This window comes from Ambystoma mexicanum, chromosome 12 (genome assembly GCF_040938575.1).
Source record: "Ambystoma mexicanum isolate Mex_15411 chromosome 12, UKY_AmexF1_1, whole genome shotgun sequence".
NCBI lineage: Eukaryota > Metazoa > Chordata > Amphibia > Caudata > Ambystomatidae > Ambystoma > Ambystoma mexicanum.
This window is the reverse complement of record NC_090936.1, coordinates 973,041,467-973,063,393: the sequence shown is the minus strand read 5'-3', so window position 1 is coordinate 973,063,393 and position 21,927 is coordinate 973,041,467. Positions and strand designations below refer to the sequence as shown.

Genomic DNA, 21,927 nt, shown 5'->3' with positions numbered 1-21,927 from the left:
CCAATAGAAACATAAAATTCATTGGACACCGGGTGTGGGATGGTGGTTCCAGAAATACCAATCACATTTACAATTTCTCTAGAAACTTGAACCTGTGGAAATTCTGCAGCTCGTAGCGTCGAAAGCCCTACACCTGTGCCAACTAAACAATTTGAGATGGGGACTGGACCGGTCGAGCAGGAGCAAAGCAGCAGACAGCATGGCAGGGCAGGGTCCCTCTGGCAATGTCATTGTGCGCCATAGGATATATGCATATCTTGGTAGCCCCCTGTTAGGAGAACGAGGAGGCAGAGGGAGTGGTGGCTCGACTGGAGGGTAGAAATTAGAATTGCCAGGAGGAATGAAATAATTGCGAGGAGTAGTAGGACCATATTGCCGTGGCCTGGCCGGTTTGGTAGGACATTGCTGGATGAGATGGCCTGTCTGCTTACAATATCTGCAGAAAGGTTGCCCTTGCAGGGGTTGCTGGGTAGCCAAAAATGGGTGTGCGAAAGTCTGTTGTGCCTCGTGAAAAGCAGGAGGAGCTTGTTGGGCATAGGCTTAGCATGGGGGACGCGGACTTCCCCCATGAGGCGGGAGACACCATCTTATGCCTGCTGTTTGAGAAATGCAGAGCTGCTTACAACGCTTTTTCAATAGATTCAGCTTGCCACCCAATCAGAACATTTTCAATATTGTTTGAAATTTCAGGAAGGAGCCATTCACAAAATGAGAAACTAATGCAGGTTTAGCTTGTTCGCCAGCATTTGCAATACCCGAGCATTTAGTGAAATCGTCAGTCAGTCTAGATAAGTAGTCAGAGGGAGATTCAGACTGGTTCTGCTTGCAGGCTGCTATCTTTGACCAGTCAGATTTGGCAGGGTATTTTTCTTTGAGGAGGGCGGCAAGTACATTGATATTAGCAGTAATATTATCACCTTTTGCCAGTGTGTCAGGCCATTGTAGTGTGTCCTAATATTTTTGTATAGAGTGTCTTTGAGCACAGCTCGTGGGAGTTGTTTAAGGTCTCCAGTGGTGGGGTCATACCATGCAATCACCGTGTCCAAATGTTCCATGAAAGCCGAGGGGTTGTCAGGCAAAGTGGGGAATTGTTGTGCCATATGGTATAAGTCAGTGGATCTTTAGGGAGTGTGAGTTCTCATAGGTTCAGCTTCGGCATTGGCATGAGAGTAGGAGCGCATCGGCATAAGGGCAGTAGCAGCAGTGGTGGATGATGAGTCATCCATATTGTGCAGTTCCGGGGATGTAGACATGGAGGGATGCAGCAATTGGAGTTCTTGTCTAATTAGTTCTTGCAATACATTGTAGAGGGGTGAGCCTTGGTCTGCTGCCGCAAGAGATTTTTGTAAATAGTCAGTGGTCCACCTGTGCTGCAGGCTGTGACAGTGGTTATGTTGGGTGGGAGCAATGGGGGTGGAGAGAGCTAGAGGTTAGGCTCTACCGCTAGAATGTAAAAAGTGAAGTGGCGATTGGGGCACCAGGGGCGGTGTGGGAGCTGAGGAGGACTCTGGGGGATGGGTGCAGGTGGCTGGGGTGGCATGGCAGGTTACTGTGGCATGGGGGTCCATTTGATGCGGAGTAGGTGGTGTGCAGGCAATCAGGAGAGGGGAGTATGTTGCTAGTTCATCTAAAAGGTCAACAGGTGGCGCTGTAGGTGCTTCTGAAAGGGAGTTTTTAACTGTGTCTGCAGAAACACTTGGGTAGAGGCCTCTTTTGCGAGTGTGTTTACTGTTTGGCCGGCCGGCCTTGGAGGGATGCTTGTAATGTTTTAATTCCTTCTCTAGCCTAGCTTGAGAGTTCCTAAGTGATCTAGTCTGACTGTCGCATAATCTGATAGTTGATTCCTTGTACCAGGTGACGTATGCTAACCAATGACCATCAGACACCTTACTCTTTCTTTGTTCCAAAGCCCAGCGCAAGACAACAAGATGATCGGTATCAAACGAGTTCTCAAGAGGCCACTGAAAGTCCTTTTGAAAGCGAATAAAAATATTTACAGGTCAATGCCACATAAGGGGAAAATATGAAGAATGCATTGGTCCCTACTGCAGGTGTAGGTGGTGTTTTGGATTGCTCAGAGCCCATTGCTATGTCTAGGAATTTAAAGACCAGGGAGACCCCAATCTGTAAACCCACCCAGGTCACAAATCATGCTTATGTGATGACACACATTAACCACGGCTGCAGTGACCCTGAAACTCCCTCAATCTGGAGACATTAGCATGTCCCATTAGTTTGCAAACACCATAAATAGACTTTAACATCACATGGGGACCAGAGCCTGAATCACACAAAAATTGCAATGAGAATCAAAACATCATCTTCAAACAGTGTGAGAAGCAAAACAAACAGCAACATAAACGGTTAAGCATAATATGAGAAATAAGAATCAAAACGTCACTGGCAAAAATGCAATAATAACACGAACAGCAGCAGACACACAAACAGTTTTAACAGGACATGAATGACAGTAATGACATGTACAAGGTAAGCAAGCAGTTTGCAAAAAAGGCCCTTTTAAAATGTGAAGATCTTCCTCCAGAGAAATAGGGAGTCATGGGATGTCGCAGGCACCCTGCCAGTGCTTCCGCATCTTCATGGTGCTGCTGTGATAAACTACCATGGGATATCTGTTTGTTTTTAACTTGTCTGCCAAGATCGCTGTACACAGACTCGTAACCCTAATGGTCTCTCAGCGATAGCACTAAAAATAACTATGCACAGGAAAGCCTGAGCCTGAAGCACTAAATTCAAACGTGGGCACTCAATTTGAGCATGTATCTCAACACTGGAGCCAGCAAACAGCACCTATGAAAATAACGACTTGAAGCTTGACAGACTTTGTGAATGTGACAGACAAAATATCTATCCATTTATATACAGACGAAAGAAAAATATACCAGGGTGTGTAGATAGATGAAATGGCAAATCAACCCTTAGTCACAGAGCAGTGGATCAAAGTGCTTGGCATGAAGTAGAATGATAACATGCAAAATACAGTGCAAAGCTTTAGTAAAACAAAGTGATAGAAAGTAAGAGGAAGGAAGGTGGAAGCCTTCTAGGCCCCGTTCTATGAACCCTGTCGAGCGGGATGTTCTTGTCTCTCCGGCCCCCTAATAAATCTGTGAAGATCTGCAGCACTGTCCCTTTCAGCTCTGAGTCCCCCACTGATTCTGGCAGGTTCCTGATGCCGATTTTAGATCTGTGCTATCTATTTTCTAGGTCTTCGCATTGTAGTTCGACATTATGGGCAATCCTAGCCATATCCTCAACTGCTTCATCCATTTTACGATTATCTTCCGCTATTTCCTGGAGTGCTCTTTCTGTGAGATCCAATCGCTCTTCCAGCGCTGCAACATCTTTCTTCAGGTCATTCAACGTTAGATCTTATTTTTTTGAGGACTTCAACCTTTAGACTCTTGAGAGACGGGCTTAAAGAAAGAAACAGGCATGCCCAACTGGGCTGTTTCCTCACTGGTCAAGGGTAGTGCAGAGTGAGCGGTGTTACTCAAATTTCTCTTAATATTAGCATGAGCTGCCGCTATAATTTTCACAGCAAAAGCCTTCTGAACTGCTTCGCAGTCTTCATTTAGTGGAATACATTGGTGTAATTGCACTTTAGGCTTCTCCAAGTCTCTAAGAATCTCAAAAAGTTTTTTCGGGTCATATTTGGATTTGAAGATTCACTATAGATAATATAAAACAGATACAGTATAAACAACCTAAAGCACTGCCTTTATGGGTTGAAAAACATGTTTTAATGTTCCATTAGTTCTGGCTGTGCCCCCTGCTTCCTGTCATACCACTATGCTAATGGAAGAGAAGAATAAAGAAATATTCGGCTTTGTAGTCAGTGTCTTCAGTGTCATTCTACTCGCTAATGGGGGATGCTGGCTTTCTGGCTTTTATTAATATATAAAAGTCTCCATAAACAAAGTAAACCATGGTCCTGACAAGCTTATATCTAAACTTTCAAGGCCAATGAGTGTCTGTATGTGTGTGTGTGTGTGTATAGACGAGGCACTATAGTTAAGGTGAATGCCTGCATGCATAGGAAATCTGAAAATTCTATTGCTAATAACTTCTGATTTGCATGACGAATTTGGCTGATATTTTCCATCAAAAACAAAATGTTTGTCATGCATCCCCCCAGACTGGACATTTTGGGAAAGATTTGTTCAAAAATGAAAATGTTATTAAGAAAGCAAATAAAACCTGTTTATGGCCTACTTCCTATTTGTTTTCCCATAGAGAAAAAGTCCACATATCTGCGTGGCGAAGTGCAAATATCGCCGCACGGATCTGGAGAAAATAAGAAACAAATTGGGCACAAAGTATTGACTAAATATAATATTTGGGGAGTAGTTTGGGGTTATTACGTCCAGTAGGTTTTAACATAGTCGACGGGGAAGGGAGTGCTCCCTTCTCGAAAAAAAATTATATCTATTTCTCCCACGGTGCTTTATAGCAGAGAAGCTTTTCAGAAATGAAAACCTGCCAATTTTTTTGCCATTTCTTTTGCTCAATGCCAGCAATAAACGTTGTTATACCTGGTTAGCCGAAAGCGTACACTGTAAAGAAAACTATTTGGAGAAGGAAAAAAAATGAGATTGGATCAGGATAGAGGTGGGGAGGGTGAAGGAGGATACTATGTGAAATTGGAGAGTTGTGGGTGGTGTGGGGACTGTGTTCTAGTTTGAACTTTTCTGCATAACTGCAGGAATACCGTGGAAATCTCGCAAGATAACCGCGGCTACAACGGAAGACACAAACGGGAATGAAACTGCGTCACACGAAACTAAGAGTAATAGATAGTAACAGAAGAGGGTAAGGAAGGGAAAAATCAACTGACAACCATGTAAAGAGGAGGAGGGGTCACTTGGTGAGGGCCTGTGAGGGCGAGAAAGAGTTTTATTTTGTTAGCATTTTTGAATAACCATGGGAATACCGGGGGAATACTGCAGTTATGGGTAGCTCTTTGCCACCACATGTGTAGTTCGATGACATTATCGGGGGAAGCCTGCTATAATCAGAAAAAAGTTTAAAAATAGAAATTTTGCACCTACAGTGATCACATCTACTGGGAAGGGGGTATTGGGTCTCTGTGCCACTGCCTATGGCCAAATGCCATTCTTAGTGGGTCCTAAAGAAGCCTATTGGTTCAACATGCAGAAGGACATGGCTAGTGTCCCCAAGGGAACCTATACGTGGCCACTGGCCATGACCAAAGGCCATGGCTAGTGGGCCCAAAAAAAACTTCTGGTACAACATGCAGAGTAGCTATGTGAACTATACTTTCCAACTAGGATCTTACCTGCACCTCCATTTTGAATTCTGCTAACCATACTACAGACCTGTAAAACAGTGCTCCCTCTTAGAACCTCTGATCATATCTAGCCTATCCAATATAAGTTGCCCTAACCCATTCCATCAGAGGGGCCCGCCATACACCTATCCAATACACCCTACTCACCTTAATCAGGATCAGCTTATCTCCTCTTAGTTTATAACTGGAGACTCCACTAGAGCCGCACTCCACCACCATGGTTTCCATCTCACTTAATAATAATTCCTTACCGTGTTCAGGAGGCCTAGGAAACGGCTTAGCCTCAATTGGTTGGCCCCGCTATCACCTCACACCTTGCACAATCCCCTTCCTACTCATAACCATCTCCTTCCCACATACCTCACCACCTCAGACCACAGCCAACAAGTCCAGAGATAATACCATAACCTCAACGAAAGACGAAACTCTCTTCATCAATAGCACCCTCACAAGCAGCCAACCTACCACCCCTTGCACTGATCCTCAATGCGCAGACTGCCTCAAGTCCAGACTGCTCCTTCCTCCTTCCACATCTACTTACCCCTGCACAGGACACACTAGGCGCACCAGACTTGCATCACGTCTTTGTCACAGCCAATCCCACACCATGTGCTACTCCCATATGCTAAAACAGCACACCAAAGTACACCATACAACTACAAGATCATTAGCTGAGACTCAAACAGTGACCACTCGAACCCCACAAAGTAACAAGTTTAACAACCTCGCTCGACAGTCCTCACCACTCCAACCTCAAACCTCAATCCCTCTATCAGCACCTTCACCTCAAGGTGCCCTCCTCAACGTGTGCTCCCTAGGTGCCCATGCCATTGAGATACATGATCTCATTATAGATCAACAACTAAATTTCCTAGTAATTACGAAACCTGGCTGCACCAAGCATCGGGCCCAGCGCTCACACGGGCCATTCCCCTGGACTTCGCTATAATCAGGTCTGACCACACTGACTCAGTGGAAGGAGGTGTTGGAATCATTGCCAAAAGCAATCTTCAATTTAGATCATGTCCCCTAGATATTATGGAAGGTTATGAACTGCTTCTTATCAAACTGACAACCAACCCCAAAACCACCATCAACCTCCTCATTACCTACAGCGCTTCTAACCACCTCAATCACCCAGAAAACGATATTCCACTTCTCATCACTCCCTACATTAAGCCAAACACGAGATTTATCATCCTCAGTGATATTAATCTAGGATTTAATGATGCCCTTGACCACAAAGCCAGTGCCCTCCACTCATCACTCTGTGCCATGAACTTCACACAACTAGTGACTGTACCTACCCATGAGAAAGGCAGGACGCTAGACTGGATACTCACCTTAAATGTATGCCTATCCATCGATTCTATCTCAGCAATCAACTGGTCCGACCACCACCTTATATGTTTCCAAATCATATCACAAGGAATAGCAGCCATGGCTAGGACATCGCTTAGTCCCATTGAAATAAGAAACACTAAGAACCTTACAGCTTCAGACATCACCCCCATATTGCTAGAGGCATTTACAGCGCAATCCAGCACTGATACGGAACATAGCTGCCTCGCGGACACCTACCATACTTGTCTCACTACCACCATTAATGCATTAGCACCACTTAAAACTAAAACACCATGGCTAGCTAAACGATCTAACTTTTGGTTCGACAAGGAACTTGTAGCGCTACGGCGTAACAAAACGTCGCTGGAACATATCCATAAAAAACCTGCTCTATAGACTCTGAAAATTGCTTTATCAAAGCCAATAAACTATACAAATTCACCTTAATAGAACATAAAGCTAATGCCTTTAATACACATATCAATAATGCAGCCTCGAACTCCAAAGAGCTCTTCATCAACCTGAAAGAAATGGAAAGCTCCATACCGATAGCCGCCCCTATAAACACCAGCAAAGCATGGTGTAACACCATACAAAGTGCACTTCCCTCAAAAAATGGCACGCTCCAAAATAAAGTTCTAGCCAAAAAACAAATTACTAAATAGCAAAAACTCTCCCACCTCACTGCTGGACACAGAACATAGAAATCTGGAGACATCATTCAAATTCCCCCAGGTTAACCAAAAGCAAGTCTTAGATACCATCTCCAAACTCAAAGCCTCAAACTGTGAAGGAGATTGTTTCCCGGCCAAAGTACAAAGTAGTCAAACTATGTGCATCCGTACTAACACCAATCATTACTAAATTTGTCAATGCCTCTTTTGGTTCTCAGGTGGTACCTGCCAGCATCAAAGAAGCATGGGTCACCCGACTGCTTAAAAAACCATCCTCTGGCAGGGTAAAAAGGCAAGGATAGCATATGAGGTCCTTATTTTGCCTAAAGAAAAAGGAGGGGTGGGTCTCCCTGATCTAAAATTGTACTACCAGGCTGTGCAGCTAAGAGTATTGCCCCCCCACTTGATAGGGCAGAGAGAGTTGCAGTGGATACATCTTGATAACCACAATCTAATCCCAGCCACTGTATCTGAATGGCTGTGGGTTCCTAGAGATAAGCTACTTCGAAGACTCCGAAATCACCCCATAATGAGCATGATATGGGAAATCTGGAGGGAGGGGGTGGACATGAGGGGCGTCACCACGTGGCCTTCTCCTTTAAGCCATGTATAGGCTCCGGGGGTGGTGAGGAGATCCCTAATCATGAGCGCTTCCAGTCTTGGTTCGAGGCGGGCCTTGAGAGGGTGGGTCAACTATGGAAGGGAGGTGCCTTTCTCAGGATTGCTGAATTGGAGCATGCGCTTGGGATACATCCACTACCTTTCTTCCCCTTTCTACAACTCAAGGGCACACTCATGAGAAAGGAATGGAAAGTAAAGGTATAGAGAGACCTCACCCCGTTTGAGAAATTGCTTGACACAAGGACAGAAACCAAGGGTTTGATCTCATCTATGTATAAAGCACTGTTGGACACCAGGAAGGGATCAACTGTCAACTTGAGACACAGGTGGGAACGAGACCTAAATGTAGAATTGGACACAGAATTATGGGCGAAGATATGCAAGGGGGCCTCGCAGGTGTCCATAGAGGCCCAATATAAATTGCATGCCATCAAACTACTCCATAGGTGGCAGTACGATCCTCACAGGCTGTCGAAGATGTTCCAATATGTGAGCCCTTTATGCTGGTGTCAATGTGGGGAGAAGGCCAATTATTGGCACATATGGTGGGTGTGCTCACGGGTCCAAGTGTTCTGGAATGAGGTTCTTGGTTGGAGCAAGCAGATAGATGGGATCTCCTGTGAGGCTGCACCTCTCTTAATACTGTTTGGTTTGGAAGAATGTGAAGGCGACGTGAGGAGACTCACTGGGATAGTGGCTCCCCTCCTGCTCGCTGTACGGGCCTGTCTGGTGATCAAGTGGAAAGCAAACTTGGTCCCGAGCAAAGAGAGTGGATTTGTATTTGTATTTTATTTATTTATAACGCGCGAACCAACAGGCCCGGAGGCATCAGGGCGCAATTTGTACAAGGTTACAGATATGCAGGTATAACAGAGAATCATTACACATGGGTTCCGATATGCAAGTCTAACAAAGAATCATTATATACATTTGCAAGAGGATATTATATACATATGTACAGTAGTTTCAGTGCCGATAGGTGATAGTAGCGGTCGGCAAGTCAGGGTAGGTCGGGAAGAGGATCAATGTGGCAACAAATATTTGCACAATGGAACGAATTACTGCGGCCCTCCACGGGAGAGCGGCACAATACGACTTGATTTGGAGTGGTATTGTGAACGAGCACATGCCCAACCCCTCACAGGAGTCAACACAGAGGGAATGAAAGTTGGATCTATAGTAAACGCATACCTATACAAACCGCAAAGGGTCATCTTACGAAGAGCGAGTACCAAGAGACCGCTAGAGTAGACTGTCATTCGCACAATAATCAAAAAAACAAGAATAACGAGAACATGGACAATAAGTGAATAAATGTGAAGAACCATTGTTCCGGGGGTAGGGGGTTAGGGGGGACGGGGAAAAGGAAGTTGTTTTAATGTTCAAAGTTGAAGTACTTTGGGAGGGAGGAGGGATGAGAAGGTTGTAGATGGTTATGACACGTTCCAAATGATACATGTATGTTGTTTACTATGTTCTATAAAACCTAATAAAATCAAATAAAAAAATAAAAAACATCACTTGGCCCCACAGTACCTAAAAATTACTGCCCTATAACTACTGTCCCTTTTCTACTTAAAATAAATCAATAAAATTGCCTATTCCTAAATTCAAAACTATCTAGAGCAGAACCATCTCCTAGGTGCTAGACAATGTGGTTTCTGGCCCAGTCACAGTAACAAAACGGTACTGTTAGACTTAAAAATCCAAATGGATTCTATAAGAGATTCCGGTAATAGCCTGGGGAGATGGTGTCTCCAGATCCAATGATGGGACAAGTGTGACGCTTGAAGCATGGAAAGCATTGGAATGGGAAATGTTTCATCCCTCGGACGATAAACCCCCTTGACTAAGCAATCCTGATGGTAGAGGAAGACCTCAGCGTTGATAATATGCACCAACATGGGACACCTGACCAACCCCGGATTTAACACAGCTTATTTTCACCCCCTCTGCCCCCGTATAAACTGAATTAGTGCATTATATCAAATGCGTTGACAGTTACTGTTGGTTTTTGTTTGGTTTGTCTTTTCTTTATTGTTGGATTGCATTATGATGACGAAGTAATTCACTGTAATTTCATTTAAGAAATGGCAATAAAAAAGTTTTAAAATTAAATAACAGATACCAGTAATTTGAGTATTCTACTACTATTGGATCTGTCAGCCGCATTCGATCTTGTGGACCATGACAAACTATACAAAACCTTCCTAACTAACTTCACATTTTCACAGGAAGCTACACTCTGGGTCAAATCATTTCTCTCAGAACGTACCTCTAGAGTCAGCATCGGCAAGGAAGCTGCTGACCCCATTCCAGTCCCTATATAAGTCGCACAAGGCTCTTGCCTATCACCAACTCTCTATAACTCCTATACAGAGTTACATTTTGCAGCATTAGATGCAATGGGAGTGATTTATACGATTTTTCTGCGGATGATACTCAGATACTTATACCCATTACTGGTAACCATGAGCAAGACACTATCACTGTTAACAAAATCTATGCCATCATCCAAAACTGGATGGCAAACAACAGCCTTTGTCTAAATGATGAAAAGACTGTGATCCTCATCGTGGGTCGCCAGCTAAAATCAAAGCGCTCCACCGAGACTACGCCTCGATCACAATCGACGGCACACCCATTCCGATTCTCAACCAAGCCAAAACTCTAGGTGTACACCTTGATACCAACCTAACATTGACCAAAGATGTGAACATACTCTCATCAGCCACATCCTACACCTCTAAGCTTATTGCACTAAGTCGGCAATTCTTGACCCCTCAAAATTGTATTACTTTAGCCCGGGCTCTCATTTTGTCTAAGTTAGACTACTGCAATGTCTTATTGTTAGAAGCTTCTAACACCAACATAGCCAAACTGCAACTCCTGCAAAATAAAGCACTGCGAGGAGCCCTGGGCATAAAATAAACCAACCACATATCCAAGACTAGTAGGGAAGTCCATTGGCTCCCTATCAAAGGCAGAATCATCTTCAAAACACTCTGCATTACTCATAAGTGCCTCAACAAAACAGTTCCCATATATCTGAACATTGCCTGTAAGAAGAACACTAGAGATCTTAGATCTAGCAACAACACTCAACTCTTTGTCTCTTTGTCCCACATTACCAAATTTCAAGGGCAGGGGGACACAGCTTCCCGTTAATGGCCCCCAAAATATGGAACTCCCTTCCATCCAACACTAGAAATGAACCTTCTCACCAGGAATTCAAGAAAATGCTAAAAAATTGGCTGTTCAACAAGTACTAAATGATCTCAAACCATGAATCTCTCATGTAGCTATGCTTTGATTACACTGGCTTCCACATGAGCTGTAATGACTTTCTCCCTGTAAACAGAATCTGAAGCTTCCTGTAACCCACGCTGTGATACCTCTGGGTTTGGGCGTATAACAAATGAAATAAATAAAAATAAATAAAAACAAGTAGACTTCATGACATCATTGCATTGTATTGAAATAACAAAATATTTGTTTAAGGGTCTCGAGATTATTGTGGAGAACAGATTCCCTTAGTTATTTCTCAAATCAAAATTAAGAAAAAAGTATGAATGTGAACTTAGACACCAAGTATGCATGTTCTCTAAAAATTGTGGTCTAGAGGATCTCTATATATAATCTTATTGAAATATGATGTCATTTGTGGAAAATATATTCTGTATGGGTGTTTATCAAAAGCCTGTAGTTTCAGGTTAAAAAATATTACAAGTGTTTCTCAATCATGTTGGATAATGTCTATCGGTGCATGGCATGTAATGTCATGTTACAAGATACTGTAAGCATTTTTCAATCATGTTGGATATTGTCTATTGGTACAAATGTTCTGTAATAAATAATGTCCATGGATACATATATCCTTCAATTTAGATCTTACTTGACATTCCTATGCCTATAGATTCAGGTTAGAAAATATTACAAGTGTTTATCATGTTGGATAGTGTCTATTGGTACACGGCCTGCAGTGTCAGATTACAAGATATTGCAAAAATGTCTCAATCATGTGGAGGACGACAATAGAGAAGAGAAGAAGTTGGAGCGTTTAGAGAAGATGGTCAAATAGAGAGGAGATCAAAAATTGGTGTAGTTAAGGGCATGGGGTGACAACAGGAGAGTGAAAGGGGAAGTAGAGACAGAGTGAGATGAGAAAAAGACTGGGTTGGCGAGGTAGGAAAAGAGAGATATAATTGCAGACACATATGGCATGAGAGAGGATGGAGTAAGAGAATGAGAACATAGAAATATATTTGTTGAAAAGTAACATGATGAGGAATTGATGATTTTTGAGTATTTTCTTTGGGACCCAGATTGTCTTGAAATTGCAGGTAATTTACATAGCAAAAATAGTAAAGAAATTGGATGACAGTAAAAATCAAGTTTTATAAGAGTAAACAATGGGGTATGAAGGGAAAAGATGATTACAGGAAATAAAAAGCAGATGGACTTCAGGTACAAGAACAGAGAAAAGTAATAGGTGAAGACATTTCGAGTTTTACTGTATAGTAATTCTTCTAACATTTCTATCTGAGATTTCTCAACTCACTTAATTCTCCTGTGTTGCAAGGCAATCTTTCTGTCTGCAGCCTATTCACTGCTGCCACTCTAAATCATCAGCTAATAACCTTATTTGAATCATCTTTATATGTGCAATCTGTCCTATCTTCCCAATTCATCAACTTACCCACCTACTCATTTTGTCATTTCTGTTTGATCTCCCAACTTATTTTTCCCCAAGACTCTCGTTTTCCTCTTTTAACAATAAAAATTCCTCAGCAGCCATTTGCCTTTTGCAGTGTGCCTTACTACTACTTCAATATCATAAGACTTGCATCTTCCAACGTCTGAAAACTCATGTTTCCTATCATGTGTCTATCCACAACAAGCTCAAATTGCAGTGGTGCCCGTAATCCATCTTCCACTCATCTTCACCCATTCTACTGTCTACAACACAACCTAAACCCGCTATAAAATCGTACTTTCGTTTCAAAATGCTCCTCTTTAATCTGCATCATGGCTGCAATGCACTCTACTTCCTGCTTTTAATTTTTATCCAGCCTTCCACTTATCTGTGATCTTTCTTTTGTCTACAACCTTCTCCATCTGCACCCTATCCCCGCTCTGCATTCTTACTACTTTATTCCCCCTTCCTCTTGTCTGTAACCTTCCTTCTGTTTGCAGCCCATTGCCCGTCTGGAACCCCCTCTGCCAGTCTGCCTAAGAAATGAACAACGCATTTAAAAACATATTGCTTAATACCGTCAATTGAATAAGGTCAACCTCAACCAAATATATTGAGCGAAGAAGAAAATGTTACAAAAAACTACAGGGCAGGAGATCAGGTAACCCTTCCCACCACAAAGACCAAAGTGGGAAAATGATCTTGTAAAAAAACAGCCATATTTAGAAAACGTTATTCACAGAGATGTTTTTCAATAAGAAACCCCTGCCTGCATCCTGCCTCCTCTCTGCAGCTGAATTATGTTTATAGACTTCCTTGTCAGTGCAGCCACCCTCCTGTATGTAACCATCCTTCTGTACTCAGCCTCACCTCTGTCAGCAGCCTCCACCCTGACAGCAGTCTGCAGTCTTCCTCCTATCTACAACGTCCTTAAGTGTTTCATTCAACCTTCCAATAGCTGTGTAGTTGTATTGCCCAACAATATATTTGCAACCTTTGACTACATGTAAAGCATGCCTCATCTGCACCTTATTCTGTCTGAATCACCTCATATCCTGCAGTCTACTTCTTAACTGTAGCATCCTCTGTGTGGCATTTCTCCATCTAACAATCCTTCAGATCGTCAAACACCCTTACCACGAGCAATGCTTCTTCTGTCCCCAACCTCCTCTATCTTCTGACATTTCTACACATTATATAATTCCATCTCAAACATTAAACTTTTCTACAATCTTTGCTCAACTGTAACATATGCCCGACTTCATCAATGTTTATGTGCTGCCTTTTTGTTTGCCTCTCCTACCCACCAGCAATAATTATGGTCTGCAACATTATCACCTATATATTTCTAATTTTCAAACTTTATTAACCTGCAAATGTTCCTGTCAGCATATGCATCTGCACACTTTCCTGTTAGCATCATAATTTGTTTGTAGATCCCGCATGCAGCAATTCCAAAAAGCAACATGCCCCTTCTGTAAATTTCCTCATCTGAATCCTTCCTTATGTCTATCTCTGTCTGCCAGTCAGACATCCCCTTCCTCTTTAACTGCTGCTTTCATTGTCTTCATTTTTACCCCATTTCCAACCCATTAATCGTTCCTGTCTACAACTATTTCAGATCTGCAGTTCTCTACTGGTTCGCAATGCGCCTTCTGTCGGCAGGGCATTGGTTGCATACTATGCTCTCCTACTTTACCTTTAGTAATGTCTTTCTACAGTGATACACCTGTCTGCAATGTTACCTGTCAGAAGCACTCACTCTGAAAAATATTGCATGTCATGTCTGTAGTGCAGTGCTCTTCTAACTTACAAATTCCCTCTTTCTGAATGTTCTGCTTTTTCTGTTTCATGCATTTTGTTTTCAATTAATTCCAAGCTTCCATCCGGAGACGGAGAGGGGGTGAGTCGTGCTTTTTCATGCTCCAGCCATTTCTGTCTATGTTGGGAAATAAAACCTTCAGAGCTAAATCTTGCTTGGATAATGAATTCCCTGATGAACCAACAACTAAGTAGTCTGTTTAGTAGTGAACAAAATCCTGTAATGCACCAAGCACCGAGTACAAATATGTCCTGCCAAAATCTTTGAAGAAAATGAACGGACATTCCCAGTTACCCGAATTCCTGTTGGTGTAACCTTTTAGAAGCAGTGTATGCTATCACTACCCATGTGCATTTAGTTTCCTGTGCCATGAGTGTCCCTGATATTACTAGAAACTTTTTCATGATATATCTAAGAAATACAAAGTAATGTTTCAAGTAGCACTTCAACTAAGCTGCCCTGCAGCCTCAGTCTCTGGCAGGAACGCTGTTTATCTGGAGAGAATTCTTGAAAGTGCGCCTGTGACATGGTCACCTCTGTGCTGCACTCCCAATTTGTAACGAAACCAAACGAAACTGGGCCACGAAGGGTCTTTCAATTAACACTGACAAATACAAAAAGATAGCCTGATTCAGGAATGAGGGTTATTGCCATCGTGGCATGTATGAAAAAAGTTCAAAAATGTAAAGAAAATAATTTCAAAACACTGTCCTGTGGGAACCACCCCCATAACAAAGCTGTAAATTAAGTTACAGTGGCGTATTTACATTTGTACGTAATACTTGGACCAAAATGTAAAAGCTACACAGCATAGTGATTGCCACGTTCATAGTACATAGCTGCCTTTTCTCATTACTCTTGCCATGTCTGTCTTATGGGAACGGGACAGAAGCCTTAAGCAGCAAATACCTTCTTATTTACACATCCATCCACCCGGCTGCTAAATTTAGCCTTGATGGCATCTGGAACAAAAGGCCCTATAGACTAGGATTACAGTATTCATTGCAGGGATTAATGATTACATACGTTCCTTCCCCTTTCCTCCATACTCTTGGGAGATTCCCCGCCTCTCTGAAACCAATGTCGGCCCTAGGGCTGGCTTGCACGCAGTAAGGTTTACAAATAGAGAAAAATGATGAAATACTCGTGTACAGGCACGTTATAAATGCCATATCATATCATATCATGTGTCCACTATTTGCAGATTCCTCGGAAATACCACATAAGAAGCATTGGCACTGACAAAATGAGCATGAAAAGCCTTAAGAGATGTCATTGTTTTTCCTTGTAAGCCTCTCAAACGCAGGACACTATCCACAGGATTTTGCTGCCTGGCTGTTCACCAATGTAAAGTAGAAATAATCCAGATAATTTTTTAATCAAATCCAGAAAGTATTTGAAAATGTGGTGAACATCAAGGTTGTGCAGAGTTCTTGCCTTATTTATGTATAGATATTATAGTAGGACAACCATTTCTGTATGAAAAATTGGAAACATCCAGAGGCAGAGGGAGGTTGACGGACCAATGAAACTGCGACTAAAACGTATTTTGAATGTGATAGACTTTATGTGCACCAAGGACATAGGCTCAAACAGTTTGAGGGCTACTACATTAAACATATTGTTCAGATTCCAGTTGGGTGAGAGGTCCTAAAAGTAGGCTACAAATGTAGATTCCCCCCCTAAGATGTCTTTTGTAACAACATGGCTGAGGCAAGGCACAGAAGATCATAATTTAGCTGCTCAGGAGCCAAGCTGCTATATTCAGTGATAGAGGTACGAGATGGAGACACCTACGCCCTTGTTTCTCAACAGGTCAAGCCATTGTTGAAAGAAAAGCAGAGGAAGACATCCTAGGCTAATGAGTTAAAAAACAATATCTTGCTAGCCAGTGTGAGGAAATAAGCACTAGTACGCAATTCCGATTCACTCTATAATGTTTTACATTACTTCGTGTAGCAGAGTGAAAGGAGAAACTGCCTGCTTAAGCACGCATGTTTACACTGGTGTGTCCCCAAGTAATGATGACTCTGGATCATCCAAGTGGCATTCAGAGGGAAAATGAAATTGAAATGTTTTGCAAAACAATCCACCTTAGGACTAATGTTCACCACTTCTCGATGGTGTTACCACTTGTGGTTGGACTGCAATATTCTATTCGACGACTGTCATGAAAGTGGATTCATTGTTCAATAAACCATTCCCAAACCTTGATCGCTAGATCACTAAGGGGAGAGGATTTTGTGCACATCGGTCTGTTTACATGGCACATTGCAGTCATACTGTATCACAACATTGTTCTCACATACCTTCCCCTGATAGCAAGGAGAAATGCATTGCATTAAGAGGCAGAAGGAAACCTTTAGCTCCATGTCGATATGATATCATAGGTCATTTATATTGCACTTAATACCCAGAGGTTTCTAAGCGCAGACCCGGGGATCGAAACCTGTAGTGCTCCGTGTTGTCTTGCTTCCAAGGTAAGCACGTTGCCCCTGAGCTATCCTCCTGAGTCTCCCCTGTGCCAAGAGATTCCAGAAGGTTGCACTCCAGCCAAACATAAATGGGGGAGGGGACCTCTTCACAAATAATCCTGTTAACAGGGTGGACTTGTGGGACCATCATACTACCCTAGTGGTGAGCCATTGAAACATAGATCCGCAGGTTGACTGACTCAGATGAATCTATTTGCAATGAGGCTGCTAGATGAAGGTTAAGTTGTCTCATTTTCAGCCTCATAAGAGAGCCATTAGACCTAGCAGGCATTGGTACCACGATGTGGTTGTGTTTTCGCGTGACAAAATGTTGTTGAATTTAGGGTGTCCAAGACCTTTCTGTGATAAGAAAAATGTGAGCTACTCCTGTATCTTAGACACAGTCTATAAAAGGTCAGTCTTTGCGTGGGCCCCTGAAAGATTCTTCAAATTCACTGAATGTCCCGTTGTGAACAGGAGATCTAATTGGTTCTGTAGCACTAACTGAAGATACAGAGGACTCAATGCCTGACTAACCCAATTACGAGTATATATGAATCACTATAAAACATTGACCAATGATCACTGCTTCCATCAACTTGCAGAATAAATCAATGGTTGATCTGGGGCCAAATGTGAACACCTAATACTCTCTGTATCTTGCCTGACAGAAAATGGTAGCTACTGATGATGTGGAGACCTTATCAAGGTATCATCCTTCATATCTACCACACAGATCCAGTCCCCTTGGACCAGAGCAGACCGAATCTGTGCCAGGGTGATCATATTGAATGTCTCCTGTGGGAGATGAAGGTTGAAGGAAAAACGGTCAAAGATAGTGTGTAAGCTGCTAGATTCTATTTATGCACTAACATAGCCTTGAAGTAACCAACCCCCTTTTCTTTCAGAAATGTGGGCCCTCTTCCACATCCCACCTCTCTGAAGAGAATCACAGCTTCCAGCCATAGCAGCGGGTAATGTGAAAAGGAAAAGGTAGAAGTATGAGTTAGTAACCACACCCCATCACAGACATGTCCAAGGGACCCTGGAGATAATGGAATGAAAAAGCTATTGAGGGAAACCCAGTAGTGATAGTTCCAGATGTTTGTGCACATAGACAGAGAAGGGGTCAAAATGGCACTTGAATTTGCCTCATGGGATTTTTGTAGACAGCCATTGCGCGCACCACTGAATATGCTACACAGGTGTAGAGTGAATAGAGTTTGAGCATGGCAACTGGGCTGGAGTAGTTAAGAGACAGAGAAGCGCCCGTGGGAAAGATCCCATTGGTGTGCCGAACCTCAGGAAAAATCTAGGTGAAAGGCAGTATTTTTGCAGGGACAAAGCCCATGTGACGGCCTGAGTAAACTCTTTTGACAGATCATCTCATGTCCACATGGCTCGAGGGAAATCTTAGCACCCATGGAAGGATTCTCAGAGGTTGGCCTGGTTAGGTAGTCACCAACCTCCTTAGAGCTTCTTGATTTCTTCCATAGATGAGAGGCACCCAGAAAAGTGTCACTGGGGCGCGGTACTCAGTAAAAAAGTGAACTGGAATCTACTTGCTTTTTCTTCAATTTAAACAAGTCTCTGAGGGCCCCAAGTGGACGATTTATTTTTGAAGACCGTCCCCCAATGCTCAAGTGGTTCCTAAGTGTGCAAACTGAAAGTGAGTTTCAGAGGTACCAGGGAAGGTCCAGGCCCAAACTAGTTAGACACAAACCATAAGTGTCTCAGGCCGGGATCTGCATCTCGGAGAGCTTGCAAAGAAAATACCTTATTTCATAAAACAAGGGGGTGTGGTTCATTCAAACTGGAGTGCAGTTCCTCTGAAGAGAAGTGGCAAGCAGAACAATGAAAGAAATTGTGTATAGATGTATTATCCCACCGGCACCTAGAAAAGGACTGATCGCTTGACCCAATGACTGGGTTTAGTGTGTGTGCTACCACATGCCACTGGTTGCCCAGACTGTGCAGAGCTTTTTTTTATTTATTTAAGAATTAGGCTTCTTGGAATGCAAAACTGTCCCCATAGAATGGGCATCCCAAGAATATGGAGGAAAGGTAATGGGGCGCAGGAGTATAGCTTCTTCCACAAGCACGGTGGGAAAAGGGATGTTAGTAAGACTATTTACTAAATACGGCTATAGATATGCCACCCCTACTAAGTATGGAAAGTTATCATTTGCCACAGATCCTACAAGTGCCCTTACCACACAATCGGTTGAAGATGAGGTTCACGCCTTCCCTGGGAGGGCCTAGTGGAAGCGACCATAGACCGGTAATTCCAAGTTTCTTATCTCAGTAGCAGTCATGCTGCATCATTCCCTCTACACTCGTAAAATTAGTCTTTGTTTAATTATTCGTTTCTTTGTACTAAAGTCGCATGCTTACATAGAGGAAGCCTTGTGCATCAGCAGCACTATGGGAGTATTGGGATATTGTGCTTCTTCCATTTGTTTCTGGAATAAACTGTTCTTGTCATTGCTATTGAGATGAACTACATCAAACATATGTAGAACATCATTAGCCTTTATCCTTGTCTTAAATATTTCTCAAATGTGTATCTACTTATCAAATCCTTCCCAAGTTTGAATTCATATCGTTGTTTGGCTTCCATTTTTGTCTACAGCTCCTTATTGCCCCAATCAATGAATCTGTATTTCTATTCACCTTTAACATTGCTCTCAAACTTTATTGTTGTGTATTTATTGTGCCTGTCTTTTCCCTTCATCTCTCAATATATTTTACCTCGCCCTGCGGTCCTACTATGCCTCCTCTCTCTGTGTTGTCATTCCATCCCACCATTCCTCTTCATTTTAAATCTTCTCTATGTTTGTTCATTCAACTTACTTTATTTTTCATCTCTATTTCAGTCTTACTTTATTTCTCAAATGTTTTATTACATCACAATGGGCCTCATTACGACCCAGGCGGTAAGGGGTTTACGGCGCCGTAAACAGCGCCGACCCTTACCGCCTGAGTACGAGGTCCCTTAGCGCCATGGCGGATTTAACACCTGCTTTTAGCAGGTGTTAAAATCCATGGCGCTAAGGGACCATGGAGTTAATTACGCCACCGTAATTTACGGTGGCGTAATTAACGCCTTCCCCACTCCCATTATGCCCTATGGGGCAAAAATGGGAATGGGGAAGGGTAAATGGGGATTGGGGACTTACCGCCCCGCCAAGGTCGGAATGGGGCGGTAAGTCCGCCAACCACCATGGCGTAAACGTAGTTTACGCCATGGTGGTAAAGTCACGTCCCAGGCGGTAACTTACCGCCTGGGTCGTAATGAGGCCCAATATCTCTAATGTGTCCAGTTCTTCTTATTTATCATTCTCGCCATGCATTCTTGTTTATATGCTTTCTTGTTCTAATAGTAACTTATCTCAGTATTTCTTTCACCATCTATATTTCGTTTCCAGCTCAATAATTATCATATATCTTAATTCCACCGCAATATCTTTGGTCCTCCCAAACTCCAAAATGTTTACGTAGCTTGTTATTCCCCTCCATTGCTTTACCAAGTATTTTATATTGTATCTTCATTCCTCTATCACACAATTTCCTTATTCATCTCTAACGTCTATCACCATCTCATGATTTGCATGTGCCTTAATTGCATTCCAGCTCTTTATCACACTTCTTCTTTAATCCCCCATCATTATCCTCCTTGATATTTTCAATCACCTAATATATTGTATACACTGCTCTATTCATTCATCCTCAATCAGTTTAGTCCTAATCATTCTCTTTGTCTGCCTTAGTCATTTTGTTATAGTTTATCAGTTAACCTTCATGGCATTCTTTTTTCACAATCTCTTTACTCTTTTGTCCTTTCCCTCTTCTATACTTCTTACCCTACCTTTCTCTTTTTTTCACTGCATATTATGCCTCCTCCTGCATCTTATAAATTCTCCTACACCCCTGTACTCATTTTCTAAATATATATTCCCCATTCCTCTCTTTATCACTAGTCCATCTAATTTATTTTTGTCTCATTCCCCTTTTCATTTCACCTCAATTCCTTTGTTTACCCCATCATCCATTAATGTATACCATGGTTATTTATTCCTCATACATCTCTTTATTTCTATGCTTATTCCGTTCTATGTCCTAATTCCCCCCTAATTCTTAAGTGACAAGTATTCTCAATTCTCTGGTTTTTATTGTTATATCCATCTTTTAATGTCTCACCTATCTCTTATTCTTTTTGTATGTTCCTTTTCTTACTCATCATCTCATTCCAGCCATTTTTGTATTCTAACCATGCCTTCTTCCTTCTCTACAAATGTCCTGACTCGCCTGACCATTTCTTTATTAGTCCGTCTCCTTTCTTCCTTCATCTGTTTTTTACAGTTGTACAATATATAATCTATTTACTCATTCTTCTCCAGTTTTATATTCTCGTCTGTGCATTTTAGTTTATCCTCTATGCAGTTCAGATAGTGTTCTTTGTTTCTCTCCAAAATATATATATATCACCTCTTAATTCATGTTTCGTTGGCCATGATCACGTTATTCCTTAAAACATTCTTCCATGTTTATTCCTGTTCTATACCTTGGTTTTGTTTTGTGTACGCTATCCAGCAGTCTGAATATGATCAATTAAAATGCTGTGTCTGAGTATAAGTGTTGTTGACTTAATACTGTATTGTTGATTGATGGTGAGTAAATACATTAGTATTCTCCAAAATAGCTGTAATTTCCCATCCTTTGGGATTTACAAGCAGGTCAAGGCCAGGGCGATGGAGGCAGGGATGACTCTCCTTTTACCTACGTTGGAGACGCCCAGTTCGGCCACTGCTAAGCAGAAATGGTTTCCTGTCTGAATTGCAGAAAGGTTGGATGAGATCCTTGTGGCAGCTGAGCCCTCCTTGCGGCCGGACATTGTGGAGGCGGATTCCAGAGCGGCAACAGTGAAGCAGCGACCAACCAGTCGGCGAATCACTCCAGCTGAGATCAGC

The 21,927-nt window shown here is 42.4% G+C and overlaps 1 protein-coding gene across 5 annotated transcripts in view; it reads left to right on the top strand.

The window, feature by feature from the left end:
* The window catches only part of SHANK3 (SH3 and multiple ankyrin repeat domains 3), a 3,072,962-nt gene that overhangs the window by 2,415,852 nt on the left and 635,183 nt on the right, over window positions 1-21,927 (top strand). For 4 of the 5 annotated variants that reach the window (XM_069629467.1, XM_069629463.1, XM_069629465.1 and 1 more), the window contains 2 exons: window positions 14,541-14,564; window positions 21,800-21,927. In XM_069629467.1, coding sequence (XP_069485568.1) covers window positions 14,541-14,564; window positions 21,800-21,927 — 152 coding nt within the window. The remainder of the gene's footprint in view (window positions 1-14,540; window positions 14,565-21,799) is intronic. The other variant, XM_069629466.1, reaches the window with a different exon arrangement.